Genomic DNA, 15,198 nt, shown 5'->3' on the forward strand with positions numbered 1-15,198 from the left:
TGCCTAGCCATCCTGTCCTCCTGGGTGGGAGCCGTGTCATGGTGGTCCCCAGTCTGCTGGAGCTAGGGAGGGTAGTTTCCCCTGCCCCTCCATGGCAGGGTTAGTGCAAGTATGTCTGTGGGTGGCACCAAGGGACGCTCCTGCCTCTGCTTTGCTGATGGTCTAACTGAGTGTCAGGGTCTCTCCCTCTCAGGCTGGGCTGGGGGAGGTCTCTGGAGCCCCCCTCTGGGGGCAGGGTCCCTGTGGCCGCACCATGGCATGTCAGGTCTGGGGCTGGTACCACGTTGGCCTCACGCTCCCCTGCTCTCATTCCAGGACGCTTTCCAAGAACCTGGTGAAGAATGCCAAGAAGACCATTGGCCGCCAATATGTGACCCGCAAGAAGTACACACCACCTGCCTGGGAGCATCGCAGCAGCCAGCACTTCCAGGAGGACGATGAGGATGAGATCTCAGGTTGGGAGCTTCCCTGGCAAACAGGCTGCCTCCTGTGTGGGGGGGCGGGGGCCTTCTTGGGGCAGTGCCTCGTGGGTGAGCATTGGCATCTCAGCCTGTCTTCTTAGCTCTGTGAGCACCCAGGAGCTGGGGTCTGCCCTACAGTATGAGGTGGCTTGGCTTGGTCACCTGCTGTCACTCGCACAAGCGCAGCCCGGTTCTGTCCCCCTCTGGGGCCAAGCCACAGAGCTGCTGCAGCCTGGGAGCTCAGAACCCAGCCGGGCGGTTAGATCAGCCAGTGGAGGCTCTTGCTCTTCAATCCAGAGGCTCCTGGGTTCAGTCCCCAGGGCGCCTGGCCCGTTCCTGAGTGTCCCATGACACTGGCACCCCGGTACGGAGCAGCTGTGCCCTCACCTTCCGTCACTGCTGCAGCAAGGCCAGGCCTGGGGTGCATCAGACTGTGCCCTGGCCCCAGTCTCCCTCTCCCCCTGCCGGGGCTGTGGCCTCCAGAGCAACCTGACCCCGCCTCTTCCCTCTGCCTGAGCAGTGTCTGAAGAGATAGACAGGAGCACCCTGACCCCCTCCACTATCATCAAACCTTCAGACAAGATGACCATGAGCCACCTAGTAGAGCGAGCCTGCTGCCGCGACTATCAGAGGATGGGGCTGGGCACACTGAGTAACAGCCTCACCCGTTCCAAGAACGAGCCCTTCCGCATCTCCACGGTGAACCGCATGTACGCCATCTGCCGGAGGTGGGTACCTAACATGGGGGGCATCTGCCAGAGGTGGGTACCTGGGTTGGGGAGCATCTGTAGGAGGCGGGTACCCAGTGTGGGGGGCCATCTGCTGGAGGCGGGTACCTGGCTGGGCAAGGCTGGCGGGTACCTGGCGCATGGACAGCAGGCTGTCCAGGGGGCAGCCCCTTCCTCCCTGCTGCGCGATTCCCCTAGTGTGGCATGACATGGCATATGGCCTGTGCTCTCTCCTGCAGTTACCCCGGGCTGCTGATCGTCCCGCAGAGCATCCAGGACAACACCATCCAGAGGATCTCGCGGTGCTACCGTCAGAACCGCTTCCCTGTCGTCTGCTGGAGGAACTCCCGCACCAAGGCCGTGCTGCTGAGATCGGGGGGACTGCATGGCAAGGGCGTTGTGGGCCTCTTCAAGTCGCAGAACACCCCTACTGCAGGTACCTGCCTCTCTGTGACGGGGGGGCGCTGCGTGTGCCTCCGGGGAACGCTCCGTCTCCGGTAGCAACGTGCCGGCAGCACCCCGGCCGATAGGTTCTCCCCCAGCGCGGTGATTGTGTGTTGCTGACACCCTGGCTGTCCTTGCAGGCCCGTCGCAAACAGACTCCACCAGCCTGGAGCAGGAGAAGTACCTGCAGGCAGTGATTAACTCCATGCCGCACTACGCTGACGCCAGCGGGCGCAATACGCTCAGCGGCTTCACCTCTGCGCACATGAGTAGCGCAGGTAAGGAGGCGTGGGTCAGACCTCAGCCATGGGGCCACAGCACAGTGGGGAGAGGAGGGAGCAGGCTGGGCATGCCCACTTCCTGGGCTGGTGCTGTCAACGGGCCTCTGGCTTTGGCGTCCTTCCAGCTCAGCCAGGGAGCCGGGCAGGGCTGTGCTGTTGCGGGGGGGTTCTGCCCGCCCCAAAGTGCCCCCTTAGTGCACCTCTTTGGGTTCATAGTGGGCTCTGCTCAGCTCCTGCTCCCTCCTTTCCCTGTGGGGCCCAGGCACTACCAGTGTGGGGCAGGTCTCAGAAGGCCCTAAGCCCTGGGGCTCCCTTACAAGTGCTGGCTGACTTGAGTCCTTGCACCAGGGCCACCCTGGGGGCTTTGGGGCGGGTTGGGGATGGCAGGAACGGATTCTGTAAGCAGCGACCTGTCCAAGCACCTCCTGGCCGCACTGTGCCCGACGGGCAGGGCCGAGAGCACCCAGTTGCTGGGGCTTTGAGCGGCATATTCAGGTGAGTCTCATGCCCCCTGTTCCTTGTCCTGCCTCTGCCTCCCTCCTCCTGCTGCTGGGAGAGCAGGGCTGACCCAGCGCCCCGCATCCTGCACCAAGCTCCATCCCCATTCGTCGCCTGTCTGCACCATCCCACACCCAGCGCAGCCCAAGCTATGGCCTGGGACCAGTGAGGTGAGGGAGCCATTGGCCAGACTCCTCCATGCCTCCCAGTCTGCCTTGGAATGAGGGTGGGGGGGCTGCAGCCCACTCTGTAGGGCCAGACATAGCTGGGAGCCCCTCCGACCGCGCATCCTGGCGAGCTGCTGCTGAGTGGAGGGGCGGTGGGCAGAAGGTAGCCTGGAGCAGTGTGGGGAGAGGCTCCAGCGAGAGTGGAGGGTGTATCTGCTTTGGGAGAGGGGATGGGGCAGAGCTGGGTGGCGCACCCAGGGAGGGCATGTGCGGTGCATTGTCTGGCAGCAGGTGACCAGAGCCCACTGCTCGAGCTGCCTTGCAGCGTGGGACCCTGCCCCATGCTCCGGCCTCTGGCTCATCCCTGCTGTGGATTCCAGCCCCGGGCGCCGCCTCTTCTGCTTGCGGGGCGCGTTGCTGGGGGCAGGGGAGATGCTGGGGGGACGAACAGCAAGGCCAAAAGCTGGTGTTTTGTTGGTGCTACAGATTCTTCCGACAAGAGGCAGCCCAAGCTGGGATCGCTCATGAAGCAGGTGATGGGAGGGAAGGACGATGGGCCAGGCACTATTAGCCGAGGAGGTGAGGAACGCCGGGCGTAGCTCCCTGCCTTGCAGGGCCCTCGCCCGAGAGGCCGCCAGGCCAAGGCAGCTGGCTGTAGAGTAGATGCTTCACCTTTGCTTCCCCAGGGTTCGCAGAGCATAGGGGGCAGCCCTGCCAGGAGATGGGCCTGTCCTCGCTTCTCGGGGGGGTGCCCAGCCTCTGGCACTCGGATCACCTGGGAGCACAGTGGGCCGGGGTCACCTCATTCGTACCATTCATTGTGCTGCTCGCTCCATCTCACCCCTGGGGCACCACTCCTCCCACCCCACCCCACCCCATTCCTCCCAGCTCAGCAGCCTGTCCCCAGTGAGTGCGGCTCGGGGTGACGCGCATGGTCTGCCGCCCGTGGTAAGACTCCTTTCGTCCTGTACTTTCTCAGTGCTAGGTCCCAGAGCTAGGGTGGTCACTCTGTCCACCCCCAAGGGTGCATCGGTGAAGGGCCGCGAAAGTCCCCGAGGTACTGTACTGTCATCTGCCTAACCTGCCGGGCGCTAACCATGGTCATGTGACTGATTGCCCCATGTAACACCACACCCTTCACATGACTAACCACATGTCCCAGTAACACCCTCCCCCAACCCCCCCAATCAAAAGGGTAAGCTAATGAGCTGCTGCACGCTAACGACTCTCTACAGCCTGATATGGCTTGTCTTACTTATCACTGAATGGCTTGTCTTACCGCAGTTCCTGCTGCCGCAGGTAAGTGCGGCCCCCAGCTGATCCTGGAACAGGCTCTCAGGTTTGCTTTAGGCACCTCACACATCTGCCAGTGCTTGGGGACTGGGAGCGGGAGTTATCTGGTCAAGGGACGGGGGGTGCAGTGCACAGGGACAAGGGGAGAATCCCCCGGAGCAGCCACCAAGGGCCCCGCAGTGCCACGGGCAGATTGGTGCCGCTCGCTGAGCCAGTGGGGGCTGGGCAAGGCGGGGCGTCCGTCCAGAGAGGGTAATCTCAGCAGTGCCTGTGGGAAGGACAAAGGCTCCAGAGCTCTGACCCTGGCGGGCCCCAGCTGCCCAAATCCACATGCTGGCAAGTCGGGGGAGTGAGAAGCAAATCTGATCCCCCGAGTGCACATGGAATCTGGGCTGGGGGCCGGAGCAGCTCAGCGAGGGTGCCTCAAGGAGGAGAGCTGCTTGCCCCCTGAGCTGGATGTCTGGGAGAAGGCAGAAGGTGACAGGGCAGGCTGGAGGCCACGAGGCCTGGGAGCCAGCTGAGTGGGCCATGGCAATGACCTTGCCCTCTCTTGCAGGCAAGTGGGGCAGCATCCGGGCCAGTGGGCGCATGAGCAACTACGTTTTGAACATGGAAATTGGGTCCCGCCTGGCTGGGAAGGACCTGGTGAGCGCTCAGCACAACGGGGCCCCCTCTGAGGCCAGCTTCCTGCGCCAGCACCGGGCCTCCCTCTACATCATTGGGGACAAGTCGCAGCTGAAGGTAACGGCCCAGTGACCAGGAAGCATGTGGGGCAGGGAACTGTCCGAGCTGTCAGCAGCGGAAGGTGCTCAATGCGTGGAGCTGCTGGGGACTGTCAGGGAGGAGTGGTAGCTTCATGGGGGGCATCCCCCCTGCAGCCAGGACCGGTGTAGGGAAAGGAGGCCCACTCCAGTGACAAACCCCCTCTGGGCTTGCAGCCCGGCAGCCAGGCTCCCCCTGGACAGCGCCCCAGAGCGATCCGTGCAGCTACAGCTGTTCCTAGGCAAAGCCCAGGCGTGGCGTGGGGAACCCGCTGCAAAACAGGGGCTCCGTGAAGGGAAGGGTGGGCAAACGGGAGTGGGCCTAGTGCTGCCCAGTGTGCATTCACCTGGGCTGCCACTTTCACCCTCTGCCCAGGGAGCGAAGCCAGACCCGTTGCAGCACTGGGAGATAGTGCCCATCGAAGTGTTTGACGTGCGGCAGGTGAAGGCCAGCTTCAAGAAGCTGATAAAGGCCTGCGTGCCCGGCAGCCCCTCAACAGACCCCAGCCTCACGTACCTGCGGACCCTGGAGGAGTCCGAATGGCTGTCCCAGGTCAGTGTGCTGGGTCTTGGGCTGGGCAGTGTAGGACAAGGGTTGTCGCGCAGACCCAGGGCCAGATCTGTCTCCACACCTGGGATCCTACAGTATGAGGGGAGCTGGTGCTTGAGGGCAGTTGCTGGTGTGTGTCACAGGAACCCCAAGGTGAGGGTTAGTTGCTGGGTCACTGGGGCAGGATCCAAGCAACATGCCAGGTTTGAGTCAGTCATAGGGTTTACGGCCAGAAGGGACCAAACCATCTCATCTGACCTCCAGTCTATCCAGGACACCAGCACCTGCAGGGTGAGCCCGCCAGCCAAAATTCTACCGAGGTATTTTAGTAGACTAGCCTATGGTATGCCACGGGGCAGAGAGACTAGGAGGGACTGAAGCCCACCCCTGCCTGAGGCCCCCACAACGGTGGGAAATTATTGGAGATACCCTCTGATGATCCTGGCAAGTGATCCACACCCTAGGCTGCAGGGGAAGGAGGAAACCCCCAAGGTCTCTGCCAGTCTGACATGGGGGAACATTCCTTCCCAGCCCCACAGACGGCGATCAGTTAGATCCTGAGCAGGATTGTACATTGTGTCCAACATACAGCCAGCCATGTGCCAGAGGGAGAGTGCTTGGCGCCATCTCAGAGCTGTCAGTGGGAACTGTCATGGAACGTAGTGGTTCCAGTGCGGCCCGGCAGGGATCGGTCCTAAGCCGATTCTTTTCCACGTTTCCCCAGTGATCTGGTGAAACTGGTGGGTGACAGAGCGGTAGAGTGCTGTGTCACAATGAGAAGGGCGATCGGGATCGCTTGGTAAGCTGGGCCCATTCAAAATGTGTTTAAATACAGCTAATGGCAGAGTTACACACCTAGGACAAGGAATGTGGGCCTCACGTGCAGAGTGGGGCCTGGCTTCTGGAAAGGAGCTAGGGGTCATAGTGGACAAGGAATGCAGTGTGAATTCCCAGTGCGATGCTGGGAGCAGAGACTCCGAGCAGGGAGGTGATTTTACCTCTGTACATGGCCCTGGTGAGACCATTCCTAGGATACTAGGTCCAGTTCTGGGGTCCACATTTTTAAAAGGTTGCTGGAAAATTGCAGAGGGTGCAGAGAAGAGCCACAAAAATGATTGCAGGGCTGGAGAAAATGCCTGACAGTGAGAGACTTATGGAGCTCAATCTGTTCAGCTTGTCAAAAAAGAACAAGAAGTGAAATGATTGTGCTGATTAGACCCTTCTTGGGGAGAAGATGCCAGGCTCTAACGGGGTCTTTGATATAGTGGGAAAGGCAGAACAAGAAGCGGTGGGAGCCAGACAGCCTCCAAGTAGAAATAGGGCACTATTTTGAATAGTGAGTGGAGGGGATTAACCCCTGGAACAAGCTACTGCGGGAAGTGCTGGGTTCTCGTTCCGTGGGTGTCCTCAGATCCAGACTGGATGTCTCTGGAAGGAGCTTCCCCAAAACACAGGCTCTTGGAGTCAGTACACACGTAGCTGGGAGAGATTTAACACCCTGGGCTATATGGGAGCTTAGAGTAGATGATCCAATTGTCCTTTCTAGTCAGTGCATGCACCCCCGTGCTGGTGAGTATGGGGTTCCTGCCAACTCCAGTCTGGCTAGGTACACGCCCTCCAGTCCAGGAAGGGACCTGCTGGTGGGAGCTCTCCCAAGAGCAAAGCTGCTGGGACTGGCTGGCTCCAGAGGCCTCTGTCACAGATCTGGCCAAGCTCCCACAGCTAGATGCTCTCTGGGCCTCTGTGCAGGGATCCAGATGCTGACTGCCATGTGCCCTGTGCATGCTGGGGCTGGACAGAGGCTAGGCACTGTCTCTGCTCTGGGCCTCTAGGCACACACATGGCCTCAGATCTTGTGTCTGACTCTCCTCTTGGCAGTAGGGACCGCACGGCCCAATCGCCTGGGTCCTGAGACAAGTGCTGTCTGCCCAAGGCCAGCCCAGGTTCTTGGTGAGTCTGGTATTGGCGTTTGGGCAGGGACCCATGTGTCTGAGTGGAGCCATTCCCTCTCCCCCTGTGCTCTGGATGTCCGGCTCCAGTCAGCGCCTGCACATCTACCTGGGGGAGAGGGGTTCTACATAGGCTCCTAAACAGCCTGAATCTGGGCCCTTGATGGCCCGCACGCTGCTCCTCATTAGGTTGGACAGGGGAGTGTTGCTGAGGGCTGCTCTCTTTGAGTGGAGGGGTGTGGCGTGAGAGTTTCATTCACACACAGCTCTCTGGGTTTGGGGTCATTCTGTTCCCTTCGCAGCCCCATTCCTGCCCTGCAGTCTCCTCAGGTCCAGGGGACTGGTCAGTCTGAGCCTGGAGGACACTTCATTGTTGTGTGCGACAGTAGGGTCTGGACTCTGGTCATGTACCACCTCCCCATATGTACTTCAGAGGCTCTGGCCTGCCAAGCTCACCAGCCTTCTGGGAAAGGCTGTTCCCCTATTGTCCCCTGCTCGGGGCCAGCCCTGAATTCCCCCTGTCGATGTCTAGTTAACCTCTTGTGCTGTGTCTGCAGATCCACAAGATCCTGCAGATCTCCGTGCTGGCAGTGGAGCTGCTGGATACAGGCTCCTCTGTGCTGGTCAGTTTGGAGGATGGCTGGGATATCACCACGCAGGTAGGAGTCAGAGCCCTGCAGCAACCGGCTGGCATGGTCTGGCCTCTCTCCCAGCTGTTGGCTTGAGGTCCCAGCCCCTGTGGGGCATGACTCTGGCCTCCTCCCTCCTGCAGGTGGTGTCCCTGGTGCAGCTGCTGTCAGACCCCTACTACCGGACAATGGAGGGCTTCCGGCTCCTCGTTGAGAAGGAGTGGCTGTCCTTTGGACACCGCTTCAGCCACCGCGGAGCCCAGACCCTTGCCGGTCAGAGCAGCGGCTTCGCTCCTGTCTTCCTGCAGTTCCTGGACTGTGTCCATCAGGTGAGCTCTGAGCAGCTGGGGTGTCGGATCTCAGCGCAGGGTTAACCTGTGTCCTGGGCCTCTGGCCAGTGGAACCCAGGTATAGAGCCAGCCCGTGCCTTGCATGGAGCTGCAGATCCTGCGGGGCCTGCCCCACCAATGCTCTGCTAGGTGGAGGCTGGTGTCCATTTGGCTATACGCTCGTCTCTCTGCAGATCCACCTCCAGTTCCCCATGGAGTTTGAGTTCACCCAGTACTACCTGAAGTTCCTCAGCTACCACTACGTCTCCAATCGCTTCCGCACCTTCCTGCTGGACTCGGACTACGAGCGGATCGAGCTGGGTAAGGGATCTGGGCCCCGGGCCCCATCACCAATGGGCAGTTCTGTCAGCTCAGCGGTCTCTCTCTCTCTCCATCCCCGTAGGCCTCCTGTATGAGGAGAAGGGCGAGCGGAAGAGCCAGCAGGTCTACAAGTCCATCTGGGATTACATCGACCGGCTGAACAAGAAAACCCCCGTCTTCTTCAACTACATGTACGCCCCCGAGGATGGTGAGGTGAGCCTGCTTGGCTGGCCGGAGACGCCAGGGCCAGACATAACCTTTGCCTCACACAGCCCAGTGCACAATCCAAGGAGACCTCCCTCCACCCCACTGCTTGGAGGGAACGAGGCAACCCAGCTCTGGGAGTGACACAGAACAGGGGCCCAAACCTCGCCTTTCCCAGGGGGGCCCCAGTCAGCCTGAAATGGAGGAGATAGCAGTGCCCTTCCTCTTGAGAACAGAGACCAGGGATCCCAATATCCAGTGCAGCCTGATCCCCATTGAAGGACCCTGGTTTTCTCAGGCCGCGCCTCCATGCGGCTGTGGGGTATATTGCTAATCTCCAGGGGCATCCCAAGTGAAAAGCAAACCCTCCTGGGGCCATGTGGGGAAGGGACTTGGGAAGCAGCAAAGTCAGCGGGTTTAACCAGCTGGGGTTGCAGGATTGCCCTGCTACGGGGCTGGGGACAGCTATATGACCACCCCTGAGCACTAGGAATGGAGTCAGCCCTCTGAAATCGGGAGACGTCGTAATCTATGAACCAAAATGGAATGTTTTCATTTGCTCCGGCTGGTGGAAGCCTGGCCGGCCAGCCTGGTGCCTTGGTTTCCCTCCAGAGTTGGGACACAATCGACATGTTCCGGTGGAATGACTGGACGCAGTCTAACCAGCGTTTTCTGAGGGAAGGGTTCCACTTCTCATCTCTCCGCCTCTGTCAAGGACCCAATTCTTACACCGGTGTGACTGCCAGAAAGCACTTGTGCTTGCTCACTGGCCCTGCCCTGCATGCACAGCTGCAAAGTGACCCCATTGTTCTCACTGTAGGGCCTGGTTTTAACTTGGTGGGACATGCAGGAAGTCAGTCACCTGGCCAGCTGGTGCCTAAGGGTGCTCACTGGGTGCCCCTTACCCAAGGGCACTGTAACAGGCTGCCGTTACAGCTGTGTTCTGGGCACTGAGTACCAGCTGGGCAAAGTACAGAGAGGCCCAGGACGGCCAGCCAGCCTGGGAGCCTGCTCTGCCGTTTCTGCCTCTGGCCCGTGCACCGCAATGTGATCTTGAGCCAGGGGTGGGGGGCATGCTGCAGCATGGGGAGCAGGTGCCTAACATGCTGGCCTGGAGCCAGAGTCTGTCCAGGGTCCGGCAGAACCATATGGGGATGACTTGCTTCCCAAAGATGCCGGCCCTTTGGGACCCCCTCCTGCTGCTGGATCCCCAGCCGGGCAGCACAGTTCACCCCCTTTCTGGCCATTGTGGCCTCGGGGCTGTTCCCTGTAGCGCCGGGGGCTGCCAGGCCCTGCCTGAGCACTTCCCGGCCTGTTTCGTAGGTGCTGAGGCCCTACAGTAACATCTCCAACCTGAAGGTGTGGGACTACTACAGCCAGGAGGTCCTGTCCGAGGGCCCCTCCTACGACTGGGAGCTGGCGCAGGGGCAGCCAGAGCAAGTGGAAGAGGTAGATCGGCAGGACTCCAGTGCCCCGCAGACCAAGCGCAAAATCATCTGGCCGTGTTACGACAACCGCAGCCGAGTGGAGCCCGATGCCATCTCCAAGCTGCTGGAGGTGTGTGTGGCCTGGGGGAGGGGGCCTCCCCAAATGAGAACATAGAACACCCAGACTGGGTCCGTCTAGCCGTGTCCTGTTTTCCGACAACAGACGGTGCCAGGTGTCCCAGAGGGAATGAGCAGAACCGGGCAATTTATCGAGTGATCCATCCCCTGTCGCCCAGTCCCAGCTTCTGGCAGTCAGAGGCTTAGGGAAACCCAGAGCACGGGGTTGCATCCCTGACTATCTTGGCTAATAGTAACCTGTCCTCCAGGAACATTGATCTAAATTTTTTTGAACCCTGTTATACTTCTGGCCCTCACAACATGTCCTGGCAACAAGTTCCACAGGCTGACTGTGTTGTGTGAAGAAAGATTTCCTTGTGTTTCTTTTAAACCGGCTGCCTGTTAAAGTCATGGGTGACCCCTGGTTCGTGTGTTACATGTAGGGGTAAATAACACTTCCTGGTTCACTTTCTCCACATCATTCATGGATTTTATAGGCCTCTATTGTATCCCCCCTTGTCATCCTTTTTCTAAGTTGAACAGTCCCCGTCTTGTTCCTCTCTCCTCAGGTGGAAGCCGTTCCAGCCCCTGAACCATTTTTGTTGCTGTCTCTGCACCTTTTCCAATTCTAATAAATCTTTTCTGAGCTGGGGCAACCAGATCCGCACACAGTGTTCACGGGGTGGGTGTGCCAGGCAGAAACCCACACCACCAGGCTGGATCAACCACTGCTCCCAGCAGGCCCCTTGCAGAGCCCCCCGGCACTCCCATCTGCACTGAGACTGCCCATGCCATCTCCTCCCCACTCCAGGCTCTGATCGCTCCTGGCAGGGATCGTCTGTGTGCAGCATGTGTGGTCACAGCTCCTGAATTCCTGGGGCGGGGGTGTGGTGTCTTTCCCCCTCTGCAGAATAACCTCTGACTCCTCCCGCAGGAGCTGCACAACCTGGAGGCGGAGCTGGGCCAGGTGCCGGAGTGCTGGAAGGACGCGTGGGACAAGGTCAAAGCCTCCCAGCGCACGGAGACCCGGCAGGAGGTCAGCAGGGTAGGCCTCTGAGCTGTCCGTGTGACAGGGTCCTGAGAGCCAGGTGCTGGGCCGGCAGCCGTGGTGCCTGAGTTGCCCAAATTCCCGCTTGCTCCGGCACTTGGCCTAGGGCTCCTGGCTGTGGCCGAGGAGGGGCTGACAGTGCCCTGTGCCCAGGCTCAGTGGGTCTCGTGATGATGAGACAGCGCCAGTGGGGGTGGGAGGGTCCCGTGCCCTCATGTCCCTGCTCTGTGCTCTGCAGATGGCGTCCAGTTCCCTGCTGATGTCCTCCAGCCTGTTGCCCCACCGGCGCTCGCTGGGGGTCTACCTGCAGGAGAGCGGCGTGGGCTCCACCCTCAACCTCAGCCTGGACAGCGACACCAGCAGCCCCTCCGCCCCGTCCAGTGGGAAGCAGGGGGGCCGCAAGAGCACCAGCAACCTCTACAGCCAGTTCCAGATGTCAGAGAGCGAGAACAGGTGAAGGGAGCTCTGGCTGCCTGGGGGGAGACGGCCAGGCCAGGCCCGGCCCCGTGGTCAGCAGCGAGCCCAATTGCTTGGGGTGGGGTGTGGGTCCCATGGGACCAGCCCTCTGCAGCTCAGCTGATTCAATCTCTGGCTGCTGGGAGCCGAACCCGCTGGTCCATCCCCACTGGGCTCTCGCCCGCCGGTGTCCAGCAGCGAGGCGCTAACCCGCTGTCTGGCTGCCCGCAGGTCCTACGAGGGGACGCTCTACAAGAAAGGAGCCTTCATGAAGCCCTGGAAGCCCCGCTGGTTCGTGCTGGATAAAACCAAACATCAGGTACTGGAGGGGCTGAGAAATGGGCCGCGCTGCCGGACGAGGGGAATAGCTCGGGACTCCGGGGCACCGGCTGCAGCGGGCACTGGCTGACGCACGGCACCTTTCCTTGCAGCTGCGGTACTATGACAACCGGAATGACACGGAGTGCAAGGGGGTCATTGACCTGGCAGAAGTGGAGTCTATCACCCCTGGCACCCCCACCATGGGGGCCCCCAAGACAGTGGAGGAGAAGGCCTTCTTCGACGTGAGTCCCCAGCCCAGAGAAGCTGGATCTCAGTGCCGGGGGCGGGATGGGGGGGTGATGCTGGCTGGGGCCGGGCCGGGGCCAATCAGCTGGGCACCAGTTCTGCGTTGGACCATGAGGCCTGGACTCTTGGGCTCCTGAGTTGCGCTGCCCGCAGGAGTACAGACTGTGCCAGGCACTTGCCAACTCCGGCTGGAGCCAAGTTGGGTATCCAGGAAGGTGCCAGCCCCCAGCCAGTCCTGCCTGCCCATCTCCCCAGGTGGGGACGCGGGGCCCCAGCAGCCTGGGCTGCCTCTCCCGCCCCCCGGCAGACGCCGGGCCTCAGCTCTCGTCTTTTCTCCCTGTAGCTGAAGACGACGAAAAGAGTTTACAATTTCTGTGCCCAGGACGTGCAGCTGGCCCAGCAGTGGATCGACCGCATCCAGAGCTGCTTGTCGGACGCGTGAGCCTGGCTCAGCAGCAGCCCCCGTTCCAGGCACCGAGCCCCCGGGCCCTGGCGCGTGAAGCAGAGGCAATGCCCAGGGTTAGCACCTGAGCTGGCCCAGGTCTGACTGACTGAGGAGGAGGTGGCCGGAGGCCTGACTCTCCCCCACTGCCAGGGGCACATCATACCGCAAAGCCCCAGGCCCCCTGCGTGCTCAAGGACAGAAGCAGGGGTCAGGGCAGGATCAGTCTGTTACACTATGGTAGGAACTGTCCAGTGCAGGAACTAATTGCATTGAAGTGTCAGGCTGGGGCAGTGGGGAGCCATTCTCACAACCCCCACTAAGCCTGTCTGAGCCACATAATTACCGGCTCCCACCCCTGGCAGGACACGGGCCTCGGGTCCCCGGCTGGGCAGCACAGCTCCCACCCCTGGCAGGACATGGGCCTCGGGTCCTGGCTCCCACCCCTGGCAGGACATGGGCCTCGGGTCCTGGCTCCCACCCCTGGCAGGACACGGCGTTTGTCTGAGCAGTGCTCTGGTTCTCTTGTGAATGCTGCCGTGGGGTTTTACTGGCCTGTTGCTGGGAGAGGCTCCGGGAGGTGCTGTGCATTGAACCCGCCACCCCCACCCTGTGCCATCGGGGAGCAGCTCTGCACGCCCAAGAGCTGCCCGTGAACTTGCACATCCAGTCTGTAAATCCACGTGACCCAGGCTGTGCTCTGCTGACCTGCCGCCAGCCCCTTGGGGCGCTTGGCCCAGCCCTTGTGAGCTCAGGGTTAGCCTGTCCAGCCAGACCAGAAGAGAGCTCCATGGATAGGAGGCTGAGAGCGCTGGGACCATCCTGCCCACCCCAAGTCCAGCACCTGGGCCAGATCCCGCCCTGGGGACAGGCACGATCTCTGCTGGCAGTGTCTGGGCACCAGTGAGGGCTGCCTGCCTATCCCAGCGTGGGGAGAAGAGGGGCCTCCTCCCTGTCCTGCTCTGGTGGGATGGGTGGTCTCTCATTAGCAGTATTGTAGCTTTAGAGTCAGCCCCTCTTCTGGTCTGCCCCTAGCAGGGGAGGGGGGAGACTGAGGCCTGGGGCCCCCCTCCCTCTCCTTGCAGTGACTGTGGGGAGAGGACGCTGTGTGGCTGGGTTCTGGCGGGCCCCTTGCTCCCAGAGAGGCTCCCTGGGGTGAGTGGTAGAACAGGATAATGAGGCCAGTCCCAGGGACTGTCCACAGGAGCAGTGTGGCATGAGCCCCTCACCTACCAGCCTTGCTTTGGGCTCGCCAGCCACGTGGCCCAAGCTTGGAGATCACAGCATAGAGCTGCTGCCTTTTCTCTGTCAGCTCTCGGGGCTCTCCCCTGCTTTGCAGCCCCAGCCCCTGCAGCTTGTGCTTGGATCGCTGCAGCCCCAGCCCCGTGGCATGCAGCGGCAAATCTCCATGCAGCCACTGTACGCCAGCTGCAGAGCGAGGCCTCCACTCTGAGCTGGGATGTGCCCCAGCCTCCATGGGGGCTGACCTCAGCTCCTTGAGATCCCCAGAGTGCAATGGAGCCATCGTGCTGGGGTGTTCAGGGCTCAGCTCCTGACCCCACCTGAGCTGTGTACCAGGGACAACCTTGTACTTCAGCCCCTGCTCTCTAGCACCTCCACTGAGCCCAGCCCTGCTGCCCTCCCCAGCCCGCTTCCTGCTGTAACTTATTGTCAGTGCAAATCAAAGGTGGAATCATGAGACTGAGGCGATGGCATCTCTGGTACAGAAACAAATCCTTTATCCTCCCCCTGTTTGCACCGTGGCAAGCTTAGCCCCCAGCAGCTCACATGCTAGAGCCGTGTGCTTGTCCCAAAACCCAGCGGGCACCTGTGTGTGGTCCCCTGGGGCTAAGGAGCTGCCTGTTCACGCAAGCCCGTACCTGGCCTCGGTAGCACCCCCCATCGGTTAGAGTTCACCACCTTCCTGCCATTGCTCCTGGGGCCTGGGACCTGCCCTTTCCCTCCCGCCTCCTGCTGCTCAAAACCAGGGTGGCTGACCGTTCTACCCGTCTTGTTTTTAAAGGAGTACCATGTTTTATTTCAGTGCAGAGCTCTTTGTACAGTCTTAACCCCAGGGTCCCCTCTTCCTTTCCCTGTATGATAATGGCAGTGGCAGGGAGGTTTTTGTAACTTCCCGGAGCAGTTGTAGATTATTGAAGTTTCTGTACATTGTGTCAACCATACAGAGTCCTTGTATTGTATTGTGCCTAGAGGGAAAATGTTGTTATATAAAGAGAGAACTAACTGAATTTAATAAAAAATTAATATGCATATTTGCTTGGGCTGCATGGCACACGGGCCTTCCCAGAGCTGGGTTCAGTTCCAGAAGCGATTCCCTCACATGGCCCCCCCATTGTTCACACACGACTCCCAGGCTGGTGGGGAGAGTCCAGCTCAAGGTGCACCCGCAGTGGTTGGGGCTAGAGAGGGAGCAGAGCGCTCGCTGCTTATCTTGTTGTGCAGGTTTGTATTCGTCATTTCAGACAGTCCCTCTGTCTCTGCTGTGTTGGCAGTAACCAGAGCATC

The 15,198-nt window shown here is 60.6% G+C and overlaps 1 protein-coding gene across 8 annotated transcripts in view; it reads left to right on the forward strand.

Annotated features, from left to right (window-relative positions):
- SBF1 (SET binding factor 1) overlaps positions 1-14,943 on the forward strand; it is a 153,043-nt gene extending 138,100 nt beyond the window's left edge. For 5 of the 8 annotated variants that reach the window (XM_073328995.1, XM_073328997.1, XM_073328996.1 and 2 more), the window contains 18 exons: positions 316-455; positions 982-1,189; positions 1,429-1,625; positions 1,774-1,911; positions 3,066-3,158; positions 3,559-3,636; positions 4,429-4,613; positions 5,010-5,186; positions 7,690-7,791; positions 7,905-8,090; positions 8,285-8,411; positions 8,494-8,624; positions 9,939-10,172; positions 11,094-11,204; positions 11,446-11,660; positions 11,895-11,982; positions 12,095-12,226; positions 12,574-14,943. In XM_073328995.1, the coding sequence (XP_073185096.1) occupies positions 316-455; positions 982-1,189; positions 1,429-1,625; positions 1,774-1,911; positions 3,066-3,158; positions 3,559-3,636; positions 4,429-4,613; positions 5,010-5,186; positions 7,690-7,791; positions 7,905-8,090; positions 8,285-8,411; positions 8,494-8,624; positions 9,939-10,172; positions 11,094-11,204; positions 11,446-11,660; positions 11,895-11,982; positions 12,095-12,226; positions 12,574-12,672 (2,641 nt within the window). In that variant the 3' untranslated portion in view covers positions 12,673-14,943. The remainder of the gene's footprint in view (positions 1-315; positions 456-981; positions 1,190-1,428; positions 1,626-1,773; positions 1,912-3,065; positions 3,159-3,558; positions 3,637-4,428; positions 4,614-5,009; positions 5,187-7,689; positions 7,792-7,904; positions 8,091-8,284; positions 8,412-8,493; positions 8,625-9,938; positions 10,173-11,093; positions 11,205-11,445; positions 11,661-11,894; positions 11,983-12,094; positions 12,227-12,573) is intronic. The other 3 variants (XM_073328999.1, XM_073329000.1, XM_073329002.1) reach the window with 2 other exon arrangements.
- The last annotated feature ends 255 nt before the right edge of the window (positions 14,944-15,198 follow it).

This window comes from Lepidochelys kempii, chromosome 1 (assembly GCF_965140265.1).
Source record: "Lepidochelys kempii isolate rLepKem1 chromosome 1, rLepKem1.hap2, whole genome shotgun sequence".
Classification (NCBI taxonomy): Eukaryota; Metazoa; Chordata; order Testudines; family Cheloniidae; genus Lepidochelys; species Lepidochelys kempii.